Consider the following 22,981-nt stretch of genomic DNA (forward strand, 5'->3'; position numbering starts at 1 on the left):
CAGGAGCATCCTCTAACTCCAACTTAATTTTTTCTTTATAATGTTTAAAATATTGGTTGGTTTTACTAGTTAGGAGCCAATGAGAACTGGGATAAGATGATTTCACAATAATTGCAGTCATTAAAACAACAACTAAAGAGAAGCTTTGCAGAATATATTCTCAGTCATGTAATAGTGTGGAGAAGTGTAAAAACTCTCCTTGGCTTGTCTGGGAATATCTGCTAGTTTGGAACTGTTCCAATTTTCTCATATGTTGAATTGTTGTAGCTTCCTATATAGCCAATTTAGAGAAGATACTGCTGATCTGCACTTGTCATAAATCAGTTTGTTTGAAAGACAGGTTATTTAAAATGCTACTGATCAGAAAAGGCCCCTACCCCAAATACAGTTTTTAATTCAGTTTGTTAGATTGGATTTTGTGTGATAGTTTATGAGCATTGCCTTAAGACTATGTGTTTTTTCTTTCTGCATAAATGACTGTGTTCCTGAAGTTAAATTCTAAAAACTCAGGAGACAATTTGTCAATCCAAATCATCAGATGAAGGGGGAGCTGTGGTTGATTTACAGCCCATTGCAGGAGATATTTGGCACCAGTGGGCCTGGGGCTCCCTGGCCATGCTCAGCTGGAGCTCAGCTCTGCCCTGGGACCCTTCAGTGATAACAAATCTGTGCTCTGCAGTCAGAAAAATTCCCTGAGCAAAGTGAAAGATAAAGGCTTGGAGAGTTTGACATCCCCAGGCTGGGCTGTGAACCCCAGTGGAACACCAGGACCACTGGGACACCACCCCTGCCCCAGCTCCTGCACTGTCCTGGGGCTGTCACTGATTCTGTGACCTGTGGGTTCAAAACTTCCAGCCAGCCTTGAACAGCACAGGAGGACACTTCTCTCCAAACTGTAAAAAAATAGGTTAAACTTTTTAAATAGCAAATATAACAATGCCTGAGCTTGTGTAAAAATCAATGTTTAAAGGAAGGTTTGCAGTTTAACTGAACCATTACTTGCATTGGGACATTTGTGTGTCTTGGTTTTTTTCTATACTTTATTAAGTACACACCCCCCCCCTGCACACTTTAAAGAAGAGCTCGGTACTATCTACTTATTCAGCATTATTAATAGTTTATATTAAAGCTCTGACTTTGAATATAACCCCTGTGTTTTATGTGTAATCATAAAATCCTGGAAGTGTTCCAGGCCAGGTTGGATGGAGCAACCTGGTCTAGTGGAAGGTGTCCCTGCCCATGGCAGGGGTTGGAATTGGGTGAGTTGTAACATCCCTTCCTACCCAGACCATTCTGTGTTAGTTTTGGCTACACTTCCAAAATGAAGCCTATAGCTCCTCTACAGTTACAAGTAGAAATTTGACATCTAAAGTGTGAAAAGCTGTCTTCTTCCAGAGGTGACTGGGGTAGATCTCCAGAAGGTGTGGACTCAGAATCAATCTGTATTTGAGCAGAGCTTTGGCAATTTGCTCATCAAGAATTTTGCTGCATGGAATGTTTTATTTGTGATACACAAGAGTTTGAGATTACATGTGACCCTTGCATAATGCTGAAGTACCCCTAATTCAAAAATCTGTTAGTGGCTTCAGGTAATATAATTTAACACATTTTGGTTGGCAAGAACATTGAAAACTACATTAGACTTGTGAGGTGTTTTTTTTCTAAATTCTTTTCCCCTATCAAGAATCTTCATTTACCCTGAGACTTTTCCTGCTGTGATAATCATTTCTATCCAAGATTACTCTTCTGGTTTCTATTTAAGAAATAAAAAAATAATAAAAAAAAAAGCTTTGAGTGGATTTAATCCTCAGAAAGGAGAAGGGGGGAAAAAAGCCAATAGGGCTGTTCACTGCCTGCTACAGCAGACAATGTTGGAATTCTCATCTGGAGAAAGAGTAAATATGGACAAAAGCTTGTCTGAGTGGGCTAGGACAAAGTTTATCAAGATCTTGGTAATTCTGTCCCTAAAGATAAAGCTTAGTTATGAATGTACCAGTTCAAGCTTTAACTGAATCATGTTGTTTCTTGTTTTACCATGACTGTGTTAAGAAAAAATTAGCTAAATATCAGTAGTTTCTCCTATATTTTCCTAAATAGCCTCCAAACCCTTTTTTTTTCCTTTGTATTTCAGGGGATGTTGCACCATTCTTCAAGACAGAGCCAGGCTTGCCCCAGATCCACCTGGAAGGAAACAGACTGGTCCTCACGTGCCTCGCCGAAGGCAGCTGGCCCTTGGAATTCAAGTGGTTGCACAACGACAGTGAAATAACCTCCTACTCCAGTGAATACAAGTAAATAACATCCACATAATCACCTTCTGCAAGTGGAATTGCAAAAAACAACCCCGAACCAAACCCCACCCCCTCAGTTTCCCAATGCCTCAAAGAGCTTTGTAGATACAGACACAGGGACTTGGGGGATTATTATGAAAGAAGAGTGGGTTTTGTAACCTGATGAGATGAGATTCCTTTGCTAAAAATGAGATTTGAAGCTTCAAAATGTAGGTCCTAACAGGGAATTTTTAAGTAGCAGAAGTGCCTTTTGCTGGAGATGTAACTTTTACCTATGTTTGTGATAAATAGGAGACACATTCCTTAACTAAATGTTACATATGATGTGTGAGCTCGTCCTTGACCAGAGCTGAGCTTGCTGGGACTGTCCGTCTCCATCAGATCCTGAGGAATGTGGCCTGCTTAAATTCCACACAAAACTCTCTGTTTCAATCCTAGGAATTCCAAAAAAGAGCTGATACTCTAACAAACTGCCCTTTAATGATTGTGCAGTTTCCCCCAGGACCTCCCTGCTGCCTCCCTCCCCATCCCACAGACATTCCATCAAACAGGAGCAAACCACAGTGTGGCTTATCAGAGCTCGTTCCTGCTGATAGGCAGCACATGGCTGGCCAAGTATCAACGTGCCAGACAGCCAAGTCTTGTCTGCTTCTCTCTGATGTGGGAGGATTGACTGGGTTTTCTCCATGCAAACAGAAATTTCTGTACCCTTACGGAAATTTAATTTTTTTATGCAACTTATTTGGTGCTTTCAGATTCTGTAGAATTTGCCCAGTGAGTTCAGACATTGTGAGGGGTGAGTATGTGATAGAGAGAGCCCAGGTACAACAGCTGTACCTTTTGCAAACCAAGCTAAATATTGCATTTTTGGCTTAAGGTAGGGAAAAGTTATGCTCCATCACTACAGATAGAAATTACAGTATAAGTTGGTATACAGATAATACAGATAATGATATAAAGTTCTGTATTGTTACACAAGGTAATCCATAATTACTTTTCTCAAATATTTTCAAAATTGTAACCTAGCACTAGTTCTGTTGTTGATATTATTTACATTTACAGAACAGTAGGGAAAAAAATTCCCTTAAATAAACTTTTAAAACTTTTGGGGGTCATTTAGCATTTCAAGTGTTTAGCAACTGTTTAAACCCAAGAATTTAGTTCTACATGAAGCTACCTAGAAATGCAAAAGTATTTTATTTGGATGAGCCCTCTTAGTCTTGAGTCCCTGCATCTATTAATGGTTGCTGCTTTCAAGCCTTTGGGATGTGGATTACGAGCCACATGCACATAAAGAGGAGATTTGTGAATGCTTTCTAGAAAATGAAAAGATCTCTAATAGCACAACAAATCACAGAATGTTTGAGCATGGCTTTGTGCAAATGCCACTTGTTTTGATCAACAGCAGCAGAGTCAGTTGTACTGGCTGGGTAGAAGGAGCAGCCCTTGACCATGTGAGATGCTGAGGGAGTGGGAGGAAAAATGGTGTGGGAGAACAAACACATGAACATGGAATGAACAGCAAGCAAAGGTTACAACTCCAGCCCTGTAGGTGTGCTAGGCACTGGGAGATGACATTTCATGGTATTAGGAGAAACCTGAGTAAGAACGTGTGATATTTTGAAATAAGACCAGAGTGCCATGGCATTTCTTAAACAAGTGGACATCCCAATACAAAATTGGAATTTTACTGTGTATGGCAGTGTGAGTGTGAGTCAGTTATTGGAACACCTTTCCCAAGCTGTGTGTGCACGTACCTGCAGTCAGTCCCTTGTTTCTTATATTGCATTTAATTTGTCCTTGTGAATGTCAGGTCATGATTCAAACCGTATTTATTAATTCTGCATTTTTATACTGTTCGTATTTCTATTTCTTATTAAAAGATCTGGCACAGAGGAAGGTGCTGGTTTATGATAATAAAATAATATTGATAGAAAATGTTAATTTAGAAATTGCATCCCTACTGCTACACCAAAGCCAGAGATTGGCTAAACAGGATTTCGATTCTATAGAAATGCAAAGCTTTAAGCTTCCAAAAAATGGCATAGGTGCATTAGGATGAATGAAAGCAAGGAAAATATATGCTCAGACATAAAAATTCCAGTTACAAAATTCAACCTTTGACCTCATAACAGTTTGCTGTGCAGTTCTCTTGGGTAAATAGTCTGTTTAAATGCACGAATCTTCCCTGAGTAAGTGACTTCTGCTGCAATTTGAATCATCAATCAAAGATTTTTGGTAATTGATATTACTTAGTGTGTCTCAGTTAAAGTAATGTCTATATGGTAACAGGCTGAAAATACATTATTATAACAGCCCAAGTGAGTAAAGACCTAATTGGAGTCTTTGCATTGTGACACTGGTGACCCTGAGTGAGCAGCTTCTCTTTGTCTAACGAAGCTCGTTGTGTGCTCAGCCTGGCTTTTACAGTGACTGTGCATACACCACTTTGTGTTAAGAATTTATAAAACAAGCTTATAAATTCTTTGTGATCTGAGATCCACGTTACGAAAACAAATCAATGCTGCTGACTGCAGGAGCCATTTTGGTCATGACTCTAAGTTAAGAGACTTTAATGTTCAGGCAGTGTCTATTTTCTGTTTTCTTTTTTTCCCCATTTGTTTTCTTTTGAATTAAGTTCTGGACCAGGTGTGTCTGTCATATTTGCTTGTGTGGCCTGAAGATATTGATTTATTGGAATTTAAGAAACTAAGGTCATGTCTAAGCAGCCATACACTTTCAACTAAAATCCTTAAAAGTATTTGGATTGGACCAATTTCAATTTTCTGTATTTTAAAAGTTAGATCAGTTGATCTGTAAGTCTTTTGTTAAAAAGCTTGAGTAGATAAAAAGTAACATGAATATCTAATAAAATACACTTAGCTTTAATTCTGTATCCATAATTAGGACTATTAAATCCCATAGCCTATAGCTTTCCTTCTAACTCTTAGGGCATTTAAAATTAAAATGAGGGTTTAAATTTTAGATTAGGAGTGAACTGTAAGAGTTGGCTGGGATTTCTCCTCAGGTGGCTGGTGGCACTCCCTCCTGGAGCTCTTTGCAGAGGGGTGATGGAGCACATCAGGCTTGGGGAGACTCCCCTTGAAGCTTCTCTTTTCCGCTTGTCACTCCCTGTCTCTCTGCAGAAACGTCCCAAACCCAGGTTCCGGCTGGCTGTGCCATTCAAAATGAGGGAAAACTCAGGGCTGACTTTCTAAAGTCCTTGCAGACATCCCCAGAAACCTCAGGGAGCCTTCCTGGCATCTCTACAATGGGAAGATTTGTCTTCAAAGTTTGAGCATAGACAAAAAATATAGTGAAATTCTGTCTTGTCACTGAAAGGAATTGTATGAACCTTCGATTTCAGTTCATTCTGGGGAAGAAAGTCTTATTTAGAACTTAGAAAACCTATTTGTATCCCTTCTTGCAGGTCAGAAAGCAAGTGGAAAACCATAGCACAAAAAGCAGTATCAAGGTTGTTAGGTCAATAGAAAAGTAGGTTTTAAAACAATAATAACACAAATGAGGTGCATAAAGACTGTTTGAAATTGTAAACACAGAATCAGAAATTCCATTAATATTTATTCCTTGCCCAGGTATGCAATTTTCAAGTTAGTCTCAAACAGTATTAACACATGTCCTATCTCTTTTTTCCACTCCTGTTATTTAATTCTTCTAATTTTGCTTGCTGTACCTGCACATTATACACAGTAAGTCCACTGAGAATCCAGCTGCTCTAGGTTTTTTGGCTGCCTTGGAACTTCCAAGGTAGATGGGATTTTCACTGTAAATTTTTAAAAGATTTTCATTTCTTCAGGCAACATGTTAAGAATGTTTCCTGATGAAACTTTAATAAGTCAGAAAAAAAAACCAAAGTAGGACACTTCTGATCTAATTGATTTGTTTTGTCCTGGTGGTAGCAAAACTAACTCTGCATTACTGTCCTAGTACAGATAAATACTTGGGAAAGAGGCCTTTAATTTTGGCTTTATTTAATAGACAAGGCATTAGCCAAGTAGGACACTAAAACTTTCTGGGAGAAAGAAAAATCACAAATGTATAACTGTTGGGTAAAAAGAACTGTAAAAATTATTTTCCAGTATTTGTCAGAATCTTCCATTCTTTTTTTTTTTTCTTTTTTAAATTTTTTTTTTATTTTTGATAGTAATGATGTTTTACAACAATCTTCTGCCTGGCAGAGTAGGAAATGATTTTGTAAGGAGCTAGAGAAGCCTTCTGTCTATTGATTTCTATCCTCTGCCTTGTATTTTCACCTGTTTTCTCACTCCATTCCCCATGGTGAGGCTTGTCAGGCAAGAGGAAACAACATTCCTGCTTCAGAGTCATTATTTGTGTGCTGGGGTTGCTGTGACTCCCATAAGAGCACAGGTTGGAATCTTCCTTTTCTTGCTGGTGCCCAGTGCCACAGCCACAGGAGGGGACGTGCTGCTGGCTCCTGAGGAGGTCACAGAAGTCCCAGCTCGTATCCATGGGCAGCCAGGGGCTCCTGGAAATCCCAGGGATGTCTGAGGCTTGCCCACGGTGTTGGGCTCTGGTTTAGTCCCATGTTTGGTGGTGTAACCCATTTGCTGGGTTTTTGTGATGACACCAAATCTTCTCCCTCCTTTGTTTTACACTCCCTGATCCTGTTCAGCATTAAGCTCTGCACGTGGGTGTGTACAGTAGATTTGAGTCTAAGAAGAAATGTTTTCTTTTAGTGGAATTAAATTTTGAAGATTAAAATTCAGCAGTTTTCCTTTTCCTTATCTTCCATAAAGACTTTCATTAATCCTGCCATAATATCTCCTGAAGGTGACTGGGGGAATATGCGCTTGTGATTAATGTTTGTTTAATGCAGGATTATCTCTATTATTCATGTGTGTTATTCCCATTAAAACTGTGCCTATCAGCTCATTTTCATGTTGAGCAATCAGATGTAGCTGAATGAGGAAGGTGAGATTAGTGGACTGAGTGTCTGTTTGAAGGGCAGAGCAAACACAAAGCACAGCACACGGTGGCACTTCCAGGATTCCTCTGAGTTCCAGTGGTCACACAAGGGAGCTTTCATTGCAAAGCTTTGATATTTCTAATACCTACACTTAGTCTTCTTGTGGCTCCTCTGAACTAATCACCAGCTTTGCCTTATGAATGAAGGTAGAGAAAACTAGGGAAAAATATTTAAGGTCGTCTTTCATGTAAATTTTTGATATACTTGGCATCTGTCATATGCAGAACTGAAGACTGAAAGGTATTTCATGTCAGCTGTTTTTTAAAAATCTGTATATAACAGGCAATATTGTAACCAAAGACCTGAGATGACACAAGAATGCTCTTTGTAAGAAAAATTACAGTAAGCATTTAAAACAAAGTGTAAACCAGGAAGAAGTGCTCTCTAATTGTGCCTTTTGCCCTGCAGGTACATCATCCCAGCTCTGCAGAGGGCTGATGCTGGATTCTACCAGTGCATCGTGAGGAACAGGATGGGGGCACTGCTGCAGAGGAGATCTCAAGTCCAAGTGGCATGTATGTCTGAGTGGGGGTCACTCTGTGACTCATTAGCTTCTTTTTGGGTAAAAAAAATGATGTAGATAACATTTGTCAGTCTGAACAGGTGTTAGATATCAGGTTCAGCAAATTTTTAAATTACTGCCTCACTAGAAGTTTCCTACTTCATAGTTTCATACTTCAGTTATCATCTGGAAGCAGCTCAGAGCAGTGCATCACTGAGTCTTTGTGCTGTTCAAAGGCATGAAAATGAGATTGTTTGGAGAGATTTGCAGCATGAGAGAACTGTTACACCTTATGGAATTAAGGAAGGCCATGCACAAAAGTATCAAAACTATCACAACTATAAAAACTATCAAAATAACAGCAACACATCAATAAGTCTAGAGAAAAGCAGCAGCATCTGGAAGGGAATGGGATGGTGGGGATAGCACCAGGAAGATTTCACATAGTAATCCTTGTGGTACAAAATCAGCAGTTTTACAACAAAACTTTAAAAATCTGTTCTCACTATCTTTCTGAAGCAAACCAACACACACCCCTCCTCCAGTGTTTGCCCCACTTCAGTTTGCATTTCACAGAATTTTTGAAATCCAGCTGCCATTTGGAAAAGTAAAGTTAGTTTTCTCAGGTGTTTGTGCTAAGAAATGTGACATAAGAAATTATCAGATACTCTTGATTTCCTTTTTTTCAATTAACATAAAGAAATCACAACTCAAGTAACTTTTTTTGGAAATAATAATAAAATTAAGCCTAATTCTTTTTCCAAAGTAAAAGCATAAAATAAATTTTAAAAGAGACAGATTTGTGTGCTGTGCCTAAGAAGTCTCATACATGGATTGAATTTCTCCTTGTCAGGGTCAGTAACTGGGAATTCAGTAGTAGTAAATGTCACTTGATAAGCAGAATCTAGAGAAATTGAATTATTTATTGCATACCCAGTTTGAAGGAACTGATTCAAGTTAATCAGTATGTCAGTGAGGGGAAATTACATGGAATTTCCTGTGTTTTAAAATAAAACCAGTTGCAAATGGTATTATGTAAGCTTTGGTATCATGTTCATCAGTTTACTGCATTACAGTAGATTTTGTTATCTGTAATGTCAGTAAGATCAGTAATTGGATGTTTGGTCTCCCTATTGTTTCAGAGCTGCAGGGAGCTGAAGTAGAAATAAACTGCTGCTAAAATGGGGTTTTCCTTCCCTGACCTCAGCCAGCCCTTGTGCCCCTGCTGTCCACTGACCATGGGCTCACTCTGACCTGCCTCAGACCCTTGAAAGTATTTTTCCAAACACTCCTCAGCAGTTTTAGTGAATTCTGTCAGGTCACAGAGGATCTACTGAAAGCTGCTGTGAGTGAAGATAACTTTGAGTGAGGTGTAGGGCAAGCAGGGGGTTTAGCAGGGGAAGGGGAGGGTGAGATGCCTCTCCTTGTGCAGGAGCTGGGAGCCTCTGGGGTTGCATCTCCAGGTGTGGTTTCAGGGGACAAAGGCTGTGGGAGCAGTCCCAGGGAAAAATGTGCCCACTTCCTCCTGCATCCCACTAATCATTCCCACTCCTGCACTGCAGTGGAGCTCACTCCCCTTCAGGCCCAACAGGAAAACGTGTTTGAGCAGCTGTGGGCTGGGAGACTTCTCCAAAATGTCTCAAAGAGCAACAGTTCTTTAGTTGGGCTGTTCAAGTTCTCTCCCAGCTCTTCCCTGTCCAGCTCCCTGCCCAGCTGTGCAAGCAGTTGTACTGGCACAGTGCAGGGAGCAATTCCTGGGCAAGTCCTGGTGGGAGCAAGATGAGAAGGAGACACAGGAATGCTTTTCTTGATGCTGCTGCTGCTGCAGAATTCTGTCTCCAGAAAGACAGCTTTACTCCCCTCTGAAGAGGGTTTGCAATGCAGAGTTTTGTCTCTCTGGTTTGTGTGTGTTTGGCTGTTCTGGAGAGAGTAACAAGTGCAATTGTTTACTTTGCTTCAGCTTTAATTTTCCCCCCATTTAATTTGGAGATCTGCATTGCTGAGCTAGGCTAAAAGTTTCTTATATCTGTCTGAATGAAGCAGTCTATGTATTAATTAATTTATTCATTTATTTTTACTGATAAAGACAGTGAGGCAAAGCAAACCAGAGATCCTGTGTGACTTGGGAGACCTTTGGTCTTGAGCCTTTGTGACATAAATGGCTTCTGTAGTGAAACTGCCAGTCAGATTTGCACTTTATTCCTGCAGATTGAAATGTTCTACAGGTTTTACATATCCTCTTTCTCCTTCACACATGGTAGCTACTGGTGCCACGTGATTGTTGTCTGTCTTTTAATGGTTTTGATTTAAATTAATTGATTTAAGCTGTGTGGATGTATTGATGATCCTGATATTTTATCATATATTGCTTTTTGGTTATTCTTCACAATATCAAAAAGCAATGTTCCAAGGGGTTCCTAAAAAAATCTTAGCCACTTATGGGGAATTGAATTTTAGTCTTTTAACTCAGAAAGATTCACAAGAAATGCTATTTTTGCCAGTGAGTAGAGGATGCTTCCCAATGCACTTCAACTCAAGATCTCTAGTGAAAAATTGAAATGTGTAATTATAATGGCACTGAGAAAGATCTGAGGTGTTTTCCATGTCCTAGATGTCTGAAGTAGCAGGGAACTTGTTAAATAATTTAAAAAATATTCTCAACACATGCTAACATGTTACTTAACTGAATGGGAACAGATATTTGTGAGAAAATTGCTGAGTAAATCTTAATTACAGGATGGGCTTTAAAACTCTTGGATTGTGAAAACTAAAATAATCATACAACAGTGAAGTTAATTAGATCCACCTCCACAGTTTGAAATTTCTTTTCAAGTAGCTGATCTGATTACAGTTGTAAGGAATCTGGAGCAGCAGAGGAAGTACAATGCTGATTATGTCTGAATAAATAACTTGAAAATCACAAAGATGATTAAAGCTTCTTTAAAATACCATGTGTTTTTTATTTCTGCTCTTGTTCTGTCTCTTCTCATCTCCTGCCGCTCACAGACCTGATAGTACTCATTTCTTTTCTGTGTCCTTTGCATCCCTCTCTGCAGCACAGAACTTGCAGAGAACCCTGTTGTCCTTTAAAAAAAAGGGAATTCAGTGACAGAAGGTAGAATAGTTCTCTGTTGTGTGTTTGTCAGTTTCCTAGTTTAAATCAAATTAAAATGCAGACAAGTTCTTTGGAGGGTGAAGAAGTAAGAGCCTACAGCCCTGTTCATTTTAATGGAGAAGAATGCAATACAAAAGGCAATGGAAAAACAATAAAAAAAACTCAGTGAATTTTTCCAAGGTCTCCCCAGATACCTGAACTTGCCTGTGAAATAAAGCCTGCAGAGGCAGAAGTTCTCCAAGGGTAGTATAATTTCTTCCATTAAAATTTTTGTTAATAGCTGCTCTAACAATGGGGATGCACTATTGACATTGAAATGTTGTGCCAGAAGAGCCTGATGGCCCCCAGCATGACCTTGGGATTCCAGGATCATTTTGGGATCCTTGCCTAGGTCTGCAGTGGCTGCAGTGGAAGAGCTGCTTGTCTGTTTATGTAGTGGATAAAAAACAAAAATATGACCAAGGAATGGACACATTTGTATGCACCATAAGCATCCCTTTGTATTACAGGGGTTTCTCTTTTATTGTTAAGGATTTATCTTAAAAAAACCCCAACCAAACAAAAAACCAAAACAAACAAACCTCATTAAAATGTCATTTTCACTAAAACCCCTCAGCTATTGCCCAAGAGCACAGGGACCATGCAGGGCTGCTCGTGGATGCTCTGCCTGTGTGCACCAGCAGCACTGGGGTTCCCTTCCTGCCTTGTGCTCTTCTGCCTCTGTAAACCAAAATCCAAACTGTCCCATGATCCAGTGTCCCATGAGTAATTATCAGTGCCAGTTGGGAAACACAGCCATTTCTCTGTCCCCTGAAAAGAAATGGGGAGAAAGGCAAAACTCCTCTTTTTTTTTTTTTTTTTTTTTGCAGACATGGGAGATTTCATGGACACAGACCAGAGAAAAACAGTGACTGAAGGACAAGCTGCTGTTCTGAACTTCCCACACATCCTCAGCCACCCTCAGCCCCAAGTGACGTGGTTTAGAGACGGGCACAAGATTATTCCAAGCAACAGAATGTAAGTCAATTTAAAGCTCAAAATACACCCACCCTAAAATATGATTAATTATATTTGATAACACAGCTTACATTTTAAGTACACTAATTAAGGTTTAAAGAGAATAAAGTAGTCGTGTTCATACTAAGTTTGAGATAAATTACTATTTTAAGACTGTCTCTGAACTTCTGAAGCAGTTTGACAAAATAATTCATGTGGTTTTAATGGTCCTGGTGCAGCATAAGGGGCTGGATGTGCAGAATGTCTGAGCTTTCTTCACGCTATTCATTTCCATGATACATTTTGGAAAAAGGAATGTTCATCTCTCAATTATGTTTACTTGAGTGCACTTAGTGAATTCTGAGGTTTTTTACTTTTAACACATGAATCGGTGGGGTTGGTTGCAGAGTTATGCTTAGTTCTATTTTCCTCACAATAAAATTCCAGATATTGTTTATTCTTTTCATTATTTTTTAGCCAACAATGACAGTTTTATTTATTTTTCACTAAATTTTCACTAAAAAGCAGCTCACCCCTAATGACACAGTACTCGCACTTTGATTAGTTATTATCTCAAGGTGTGATCATTTATCCTTTTCTGAAGCAGTTATGAAGCCACCCCATGTTTTTATCTGCACAGTTTCATTCAGAGATTGAAGGGCTTGACTGTAACATTAAAAAATGTGGATTAAATCTTGTCTCATCTCTTAGAAAGCTGTTGAAATTCCAGGAATGTTGCTAGCTGGTTTTTAACTGTGCATTACATTTTCGTGTGTTCAAAGGTATAGATGTGCTAGCAAATGATGGTAATGGGATATTGCTGTGTTCCAGCAGTCCTGAGGCATTAGGGTTCACATTAGAAAAGGAAAAATTCTCTTAAATTTGAATTTTGCTCATCTGTACAGTATATTTTACTGCTATGTGCCTTTTCAAAAGCTGGTATTAGAGTAGCTTTGAAACTGTTAAAATTAGTATTGCAAGGATGTGAAGAAACAATGTAATAATTTATGAATAATTTAATAGTAATTTGATGGGAAACAGCTGGAAGATGAAACAATGGGTTCCTGGGCAATCTCTTGGAGAGAGCTAAGTGACAAATCCTGAGTTATTAACCATTAAGGAGCTACTTCCTCCACTTCTGCCACATTACAAATTTTGTGTTGTTGATGCTGAGAATACACAAATCAGGAATTTGCAGATAGTGACAAGGCAATGTTATCCTGATATCTGGGAGTTTCCTGAGAACCCTTACAGGGAACAGAGCAGAGTGACCAAGGCAAGCCTGCAGTGCCTGAAAACAAGATTTGCCTGAGTTCTCTTACAGTGTGGGAAAATTGCAGGTAGAGCTGTGTATGTCATATATTTGTTAATATAAAGATCCTGATTCTCACCTGCTGTGCTTTCCTCTTGCTCTTACCCCATTAGGATTGCTGGGGTGAAATCACCTGTAACTGTGTCGTGCTTACAAATAGGAGAACTGCAACACTGGCTGCAGCAGGGGTGAAATATACCCCAAGGTTTCCATATAAATTCCATTTCCCTGGTCAGAAATTCTGTCTAAAAGGAAGATTTGAGGACATTTGTCTGGCCTGTGTAGGAATCTCTGAGCACTTCTGCAGCTGAAATGCCCATGCTGGAAGTGTGAGCCTCCTCAGAAGTTTGATAGATGGTGCATAGTGAGTCTGATACTTTCAGGAAATGACAGATTTATGGTACACACACCAGTCATCACAGCACTCTGTGTGCAGTAGGTCTCAAAATACTGGAAAAACCAGAGAGCATCCGCTCACATCTTGCTGTCCACAAGATTTGGATAGTAAATATGGAAACCCTATAAATACAGGAAAGCTGAGAGCTGGAGAGGATGCATATAAAACTGTGAGAAAGGGAGAAACATCTTCTGGGAGCTGTTTCTTACCTGTGCAGCAAGTTGTGCATTCCACACGTTTTTTGTGCATGAGGAGGTATCAATTTCCCTGATCAGTTTAGCCAGTGATCCAGTTAGGCTGATGCATCAATCTCACTGGATCTGCTGCTAAACTGATCAGGGAAATTGATACAACCACCTTGTATGATGCTCTTTAATCTGATTAAAAGTACCTTATATTGCTAAATCAATATAAAGCTTTTTTAATGCTCTTAAACAAGCTTACAATGATTTGGCTGAATCAATCAGCCATAATTTCATGTGTCAGCTGTAATAATGATTTCTAGGAGTGACATTGCTGTGGTGCATGAGGAGTGAGGACATAAACAGTTCTAAAAATAGGGAGAACAGTGGTGGTTATGGTGAAATTCATTCAAAGAGTTGGTCAAGTTAAGTCTTACTCATGCAAAAGCCTTAATTTGCATGTGCTTAACACTGCACCATTTTTATGCCATTAAAATGATCCTCATGTTTGTGTGCATGGATTCATCTCACTGATGTGGGAACAGAGTTGTCCTTAGGTGAGAGGTACAAAAGATCAAAAGTAACACTAGTTCTGAGAATAAAAAATAAGAAATTCTTGAGATGTTGCAAGGAATGTCATTTAATTGGCTCTGCAGTAAGGCTCCCCTAGCAGCTTTAAGATGGTAAATGCTGATGTATTTCTCCTTCCCTGTGTACCAGTATTTAGGACACTTATGGGGAGGGGACCTGTCAGCTATTCAGCATCTCTGGGCAGCCTGTGCCAGGGCCTCATCACCCTCATCAGGGAAAACTTCTTCCCTATATCCAACTTCTTTTAGCTTAAAACTATCCCCCCTTGTCCTATCAGTTGTTCAGGGTGGGATGGAGGAAAGATTCAGTGAATAGCTCTGGTTTCATCTTTTTTTAGATCCTACTCTGAGAGCGTGCATGGCTGTGACATTTTCTGGGAGAAAGTTTCCTCTGGGACACAGGCAATTTTTTTCAAACTGCACACCTTATTTAATTTAACTACTGGATTTACTCATAGTGGAATTTTGCAGCAAATAACCATGTATTAGTACCTATCCTAGTGTTGGTAATATTTTGTTAAAGCCTCCAGATAAAAACAAGAATAGGATGACAAGTTGCTCTTAAAATGAGTGGGCATGTAAAGTCAACAAATCCCTGTATAATACATAAATGTGAAGCAAATGGCCTGCACATACTGCTGGGGTTGGTGTCATAGTTTCTGACTTAAGGCAACTAACATATCTGCAGCAGAGTCAGTGGGACATGATGGTGTGTGTTTAAAAATTAAAGTCCTAAAAGTCACTGTCATCCCCTCCTCGCTTAGTGCAGTGTGGGTGTACATTCATTTCAGCTTTTATGCATTCTCTGTCACCAAAGCCTCAGCCTGGTATTTTCAAAGGTGTTGAGAAAACAGAAAGAATCTCTGTACGTGCTAGAAAAGTATGAAGTGGAGAATTGGAGAGGAGACCAAAAGATCAAGAACGACAGAAAATGAGCAAGGAGAAGAATTAGGGTTTGAGGTGCTTGTTATTATTCTGCATTCCCCAAGAAGTTCTAGAAGAGACTTCACATTACACCCAGACAGATTCATTTCCAAACACACCAGCAGAGAAATGTGGAGTTACAGCTGCACTGTTATCCAGGGTCTTGACTGATGGGATGATTTTGCCTGTTTCCCTGCACATCTTACCAAAACCAGCAGCTCTCTAAAGGTGACTGCATCAAAAGAAATTGCCACTCTGGGATATCAAGTATTCTGCTTGCCTTGCCTGCCTGTACTTCATCAGGCTTAAAAGCAAAGCACATTTAACTTTCTTTACACGAGCACAAACAGTACCTTGGAGAGGCACAAAGGACAGTAGCACCATCAAGGTCTACAATTGACTTTCACTTGTGGCATTGAGGAATTAAATTCTTAGTACTCTTAGAGGATTTTTTACCTTTCTCTAAGTGAAGCACTTTTCAGAGAAAATGTTCATTCCAGCCATCAATTCATTTAATTCAGTTTCTTTGAGAAGAAAACGTCTATGCAGACATTACTACTGTCTTCATTAACTTCCTCACAGTGAAATTGCTCTTCCCCATGTAAGCTGCACTTAGATGAGTATTAATTCATGTTTTTTGACAGTGGAATTATGTCTGTCACAAAACAAGAAAGTTCATTTTTGGTGTGTAAAGGCACCTCTGGGGTCCCTTTCAGCAGATGAACATTTAGTCACTTAATTAACTCCTAAGGAACCAAAAGACTTCAAAAAAAGCACTTCCTCCCCTTAGGCAGGGATGGTGAATTGCATTGCCTTCAGGTACACGTGGGTTAATATCTGTGTTTTGCACTCAGATCAGTTGGATGCATTTGGTCATTATTAACTCTTAAAGACTGAAGTTGCTGGCAGATTGTGGAAACTAAAATACATTAAGCACAAGCAACTCTCTCATGACTTGCTGTGGTTTTGAACACTCACAATACTTCACAAATGGACAAAGCTGGTGCAAATTTATTAGACATTTGTTAAAGTAAAATTGTAAATATATTAATAGCATCCTCAAAAAAAATAGCTGTAGCTAAGTAGGCTTTAAAAGATGAGAAAAATTAAAGTATCTAGGAATAATACATCAAATTTGGGTCTGGTAATAGCATTAGATTAGGTTTTACTTTGATGGTAGCAGCTGACTTAATGTGCCATGTATATATTTTTCACTTTAAACCAAATACCACTTCATTTTTCTATGAGCAGTTCTAGTGGCACAGAGCATCTCCCTGCAAATACCAGCCTGTCATACAACTTAAGCCAGTTGCACATAATTACTTTTCACATACACTGGATAATACTTTCATTAAGATTGTGATGATTATCATTACTGAACAATAAATTCAGAGACTGTCAACTCTACAATGTATTAGCTGAGATAATTTAAAAAATAAAAATTTGCAGATCTCCTGTCTACTGGCATCATGGAGTAACACTTCTCAGCAGTAAGATGTGAAAAAGCCCTATAATATTGGATTTATCTGCATGTACCTTTCACAGGCTTCACATTAAGGTCAGTACCTGAAAAAGAAGAGTATTTGGTAGAATTAAATTATTCCCTTAAACTAAAATTCATCACCACCACCATTGGTTAAATTAATTTATGTAACCAAACTTCTGCAACTGACTGACTTCAGTTTGGAGGAACAGGCAGCACCAGGAATGATCTTCCAATAGTTTCAGTGTTATCCCCAAGGCCTGTGTGGTTATGAAGGACTGTAGGGAAATCTCCCATCATCTCTTGGAGGGCTCAGTTTGAGGAGTCCTGGCACTGTCAGGGGCTGTGTGAGCATCATTGTCTGCCAGGGGCTGCTGTGGGTACCACCGTGCTCAGCAGAGGGAAACAGCAGCTCCCCAGGGGAAGCAAATCCCAGGATTATTTCCCAAAGCTGTTTGCCTTGTCTGGATCCAACCTCACTGCTCTCCTCTATGCTCATCGTTTGTTTGCCACAGGTTTTAAACACACGTGTCAGAAATTAATGTGTTCAGACCTCTCAGCTTCCCGGGTTGTTGTTGTTGTTGGGTTTGGTGGAGGGGAGGAAGGCTGAGGTGGCACCTGGGGACTGTGGGATGCTCAGTGCAGAGTGGGTGGGAGCAGCACAGCCCCCCAGAGCTGGGAGAGGGACAGCAGGAAGAAAACATTGCTGCCAAAGAAAATGCCTTGTAGCAAGGCTCATTTGGAAAGGGATTCTTCCCAGGAGAGGCACTCGGGCTGATGAGATGAGAGGCACATTTTGGGATTTGACCAATATGTTTCATTACAAATTTGGACCACAAACCACAGAGGGTTTTGTAATGTATGTTTTTTTCATAAGCCAGGGGAAGTTGCTGCCATCACAGTAGTGCTGTAAAATCCATATCTTTGCTAGAAAAAAGTAGATGCTTGGAACTAATATTGTGTTTTAATGGGCCTCAGCTGCTCACAGTATCTTCCAGGACAATCTTCAGCAGCTGTAAATTTCAATAAAACTTCAAAGATCACTGTCTAGGAGGAAAATCTGACTGTTGGATATTGTTTTTCCTATGATGATCACATATAAAGAAGAAAATCATTTTATGTGCTACTACCCTTATTAATCATAGATTTGGAATTTGTAAAACAAAGGCAATGGAAGTGTCACTAGAAGGAAACCTTTTTTGCACTAAGTATGATTTACTTATCACAGCTTGCAGTGAAACTGATTTATGAGTTTGTTGCTTTCTGGGGACAAATGTACTTTGAGAAAGGAAATATGGACTGTGAAAGAAGTGTTAATAGCATTACTCTTTGAAAGTGAATTATATACTATTTTTTAAAAATCATCCTCAATCTATAGGTGGGTAAATATGAAGACTCCTAGTCATCATATTTTGAGGCTCACTTTTTGCATCTGCTGCATTTTCTAATCAAAACTACAGATGCTATTAGGGACAAATCATGAATATAATCCTTTAATAACTAATGTGCTTTTGCAGAAAACCATTTTTCTGTCAATCTTTGAACTATTCTGCCTACAAATGGAAATATTTTAATATGCAGCCAAGATAAGACAATTTAAAAGTGTCGCAGTCATTCTTAAGAGCAAATATGCAAAAGAAAACTATTGCTTTATGCTTAAAAAGTGGCAATTGTTCACAAATCCCCAGGAACAATTTATCTCCTGTGGCCCCTCACATATCTCTGCCTTTATGGAAATAGATGCAAAATACTTGTGATTTATCAAATATAGCAAAAGGTAATGTCCTATGTTTACCAGTCAACTTTTATTAATCAAAACCGACTGAAGTAAAATGTATCTGTCATTACTTCTGGCTCTGTACTACAAAAGATTGTTAATTTTCTTTCTATGCAGGAAAGGACAAATTCTGTCCTACCTCATGATTCCAGTGGATTTTTATGTGATGTGAAAAGGTGCTAAGACATTTAAGTTTGTAGCTTTAAGATACAGGTTTATGTGGAATACTTTAAAAGCCTTTCATTTTGGCAGATTTACTTTTATAGCAAAAACTGCTGTGTGATTCAGGAAGAAAAAAAAAAAAAAGCAAACCCCAAAACCACAGAACCTGGCACTCTGGGGATGTATTGTGGCTTTTGTGGTTGATTTGCATCAAGTCTACTTTGTTAACAGTATTCAACTTGAATTTAAAGAATTTGCTCCATGGGAGCAAATGCGCAGCAGTTCTACATTAATGAGCGCTGCAGGGAGAGGCAGGAGCTGGCAGCCTGTGCCTTATCCCGGCTGCCCAGAGTCAGAGCGGAGCTGCTGTGTGCTTGGCCTTCACCAAACAGCTTCCAAATGAATTTCAATCCATTGCAAGCGTGCTGTCTGCTGTCCATGGGTCAGTCTGATCCGTGTGAGAGGAGGCATTTTTGACTCTGGTGAAACTTTGTGAAGGCATCTTGCAACTAGAAGTGAGAAAACAGTCGAATTCTGCCAAAATTTGTGTGAAATCTGTTTATCTGCTGCTCGTTAGTGCTACCTTTTATGTCTTAATACACACCTGTGGCTATTTTTATGTATTGCACAAATCCCTTGTTTTACATGAAAGGACCAATTGTAGACATAGACAAGGCAAATGTTTATTGGGTGGGCACAGCCATCACTTGCTTGCTCAGCTTCACTCTCTTTGCTTTTCTCTCTAAATTCCCTCTTTGCATTTCTCCCTAAATTCCTGTCCCTCAACTGGAGAAAGAGTGGAATAGATCAACTTGCTTTTCATCATAGCAGGGTAGAGGGAAAGGATAGAGTGGAAGTGCTGGAGGAAATATTTTCCTTCCCTAACCTCTCAGGAGTGCCAATGTCCTGGGAGTGTGGCCCTCACTTTTCCTTAGTTTCTTCCCCAAAAAAATCTTGCTGAACTTCTCAATCCAAACTCCCAGCAAACCCCCTGTACTGCCTCTCATCCATCCCAGACCTGTGTCTCCCCTGGAGCTCCCCTGCAGTCTCTGGAAAACTGAACATTGCAAGCATTTCATTTCTGTTTGTTGTGGCTTATTGGAAGAATCAGGACCTAATGTGTCATTGAGAAATAACACAGGAGAACAAATATCCAGCAATTTCAAGCTTGTATGTGCCTGGCTCCTTGAATTCTCAGAATTGAGGTCTAAAGGAGCCTTTATTTAGGAAAAGCACTTGAAAGCACGGCTTCTAAGGGCTGTACAACATTTTTTTGTATTTTTTTTTAAACCTCAAAGCCTATTCACTTTATAAAATGGGGTTTTGCTAGTTTTTACTCAATGATTTTTCAAGAAACTGCATTTGCTGTTGTCATTCAGCAGCCACAACCATTTGCAAGAATTTCAACAACTCTGCTGCTGGCTGCCAGCTGCCATGTGTTCCTTCTCTGCTCCCTGCATAAAACCTCCCTGCAAGAGGACTGCAATACTTTCATAGTAATCACTACTTCAAATCACTGATTATTTTAAAACATCAAATCTCATTTTTGGCAATCCATCATCTGTTTCCATGGGAACTGAAACTGGCCTCAGCAGCCACAAGAAGCAGAGTTTATTGGGATACTTACACATTTCAGTGGCTGTTGTTAGACAGCTGCATTTTCTGTTTACCCAACAGATATTGCTGCAACAACCTCATAATACACTTTAAAAATTCCACATACATTTCATTTTAATGCATTTATGTCTTTATTCATATTTTTTACAACTTAGCAGAAATATTATGATGGGGGAGAGGGAAATGTCAGTAATTTCCATCATATGCAGTCAATATTGGATGTTTCCATGCAGTGCCTTTACTAGTGTTTTAGCTAGGAATGTGACAAAAAAGAATGGAAAAATGCCCCATTAAAAATAGGTGGAGGCTCCACTTTCAGTTGCAGCATTGTCCCTAGATAGTCTTGTCCCAGAGTTTCTGCTTTCCAGTCTGATTTCCTCCATACCTATTGCCCCAGAATGACCATTTCCCCAGTCCTGCAGCTCATCTTTCTGCTCCAGAGCTCAAATTTTCCTAATTCCTGCTATTTCACCACCATTTTAACCCCCACTGATCAAATCACCAAGAAGTAGCAGTGTGGATTCGAAAATGTTGTTTTGCTGTAGATATGTGTGGAGTATTTCAGTATAAAAAGGAGTAACTGGGCAACTAAATGAGTATAGTATTGATATAAATATGTATCAGCTTTTTTTATTTTCTTCCAACTGCTTTAGAGTGGAAATTATTATTTTGGAGTTTGGCATTATTTTGGTTCAGAAGTGAGGCAGCCATTTAAGACGAATCTCAAATCTTGAAAAACTGTTCTCCTCACAGGCCTTCTATCAAATAAACAACTCTCATCTTGTCCCATCTTCTAATACTGAGTTTATCATCACAGGAGGAAGCTGGCTTACAAGGAAGCGTTTTGGGGCAAAATATATCATATTTATTTTAATATTAGTAAATATTATCATATTTACTAATAGATTTGCTGGAATTAAATTCAATTCATTATTTATCTTGCAGACAGGGGGAGATAGGGAACCACTACATGCTCTATCTAGTGCTGAGGGGCAAAGGCAGAAATGCTGATATTTCCAGGCTCCCAGATGATCTCTAAGGAGTTTCCACTAACATGAAACATCTCATAAACTACTGCAGAATCTGGCAAAGCCACTGCCTGTCTCTGTTTGTCAGCTACTAAAGCACTGGATCTTGCTTAAGTTCAGACAAATTAACTGTTTAATAAAGGGACTCACTTCCCTGATTTGTTGGGTGACCCCCAATAAAAGGATTTCTAATTCTGCTGCAAGTCTTGTGAGTCCTTGTATCTTTGGTTGTGTCCCTCATCACAAACTCTTTCTGTCCCAGATCTAACCTGGGAGGAGGTTTTGTGGAACTGCCTTGCAAATTTTCATTCTTGCTCCTTTCTGTGCTTTTGCAGGGCTGATCTCAGATCATGTAAGCACTGGTGCAGTATTTACCACAAAAACCACTTTCTAAAGAAAATATCTGCCCTCACATCTTTGTGTCAGAGCATTTATGAATAATTTGTTCACATTTAGCATAATTATGAATGATTCAAGCTATATTTTCACACAGATGGATTTTTCTGCACTCATATGTAGTTAAAACCCTGCTGCACGAGGGGATGATAAATAACTGGTAAGAAATGGAGAGGGTGCACAGCAGAGATTGAGAGCAGAGAATATTGTACAGCTTTGCTCAGATCTAGATCTGGTACTGACTACACCCAGCTCTGGTTTTAACAGCATTATTTGATCCAGCATTATAAATTAATTTATTTTTAAGAATTTTTAATTTGTTTTAGAAGAAGCAGTGAAAAAGCCTTGAAGAAATCCTGTAAATAGGTCTTTATTGTATGTTGACTTAAATATCCCAACAGAAGAAATAAACTAACATACCACTCATAATTTAATAAAAACAAGGAGTTGGCAAAATCTTCTTGTTTCAGAGAAATAAAGAGAAGTGTCTCTTTAATATTAGAATGCCTGATAGCTTCTAATCCATAGCTGTCAGTGCTAATTTCACTAAATAAAAGACTTTATGGTGCCAAAATTTCACTAATCAAGATTCATAAAGCTACAATTCCAGTTGTCATCCTCTTGTCTCTTTGGGAAGCCACTTTCATACACAAAATAATTCCTGAGTGGAAAAAAATACCAAGCATATTGTAGAAAAAATGTGTGTGTAAAATGCACTTTGTTTCTTCTTGTGAAACTTTGAAGGTGATGCTGGATGGATGAAAGATCTGGACATCATACCTGAATTTCTGAATTATTTAAGCAAAATTATTTCATCAGTAGGAAAATTTCTGATTGAGGATCAGCTTTCAGAGCTCTCTTTTCCTTGCTGGGAGGTTTCTGTCAGTGAATTGTGGGGTGTCTGAGTGCTGTCAGTTCCTCTGAAACCTGCTGCACCCCATGGGATATTCCCTTAATCTGCTCTGACACATCCTGTGACCGGTAGGTGTGAATTTCAATCATTTCTGTAGTAAAATACTCATTTTCATCAAATGCAGCACATTTCTCCTCATTCCATAAGTTTGTTTGAGATGGCACAGATGGATTGCTCTACACCAAGAGCAAAGACAACTCATTTATTGGTGCACTTTGATTTTTCTGTAACTTGTGAGGTTAAAGAGCATCTGCACCATGTAAAAGAGTCAAACAGCACAACAACAGA

The 22,981-nt window shown here is 39.2% G+C and overlaps 1 protein-coding gene across 3 annotated transcripts in view; it reads left to right on the plus strand.

The window, feature by feature from the left end:
* SDK1 (sidekick cell adhesion molecule 1) overlaps window positions 1-22,981 on the plus strand; it is a 385,780-nt gene that overhangs the window by 106,828 nt on the left and 255,971 nt on the right. For all 3 annotated transcript variants that reach the window (XM_056503413.1, XM_056503412.1, XM_056503414.1), the window contains 3 exons: window positions 2,132-2,291; window positions 7,708-7,814; window positions 11,786-11,933. In XM_056503413.1, the coding sequence (XP_056359388.1) occupies window positions 2,132-2,291; window positions 7,708-7,814; window positions 11,786-11,933 (415 nt within the window). The remainder of the gene's footprint in view (window positions 1-2,131; window positions 2,292-7,707; window positions 7,815-11,785; window positions 11,934-22,981) is intronic.

This window comes from Oenanthe melanoleuca, chromosome 14 (genome assembly GCF_029582105.1).
Source record: "Oenanthe melanoleuca isolate GR-GAL-2019-014 chromosome 14, OMel1.0, whole genome shotgun sequence".
Taxonomy (NCBI): domain Eukaryota; kingdom Metazoa; phylum Chordata; class Aves; order Passeriformes; family Muscicapidae; genus Oenanthe; species Oenanthe melanoleuca.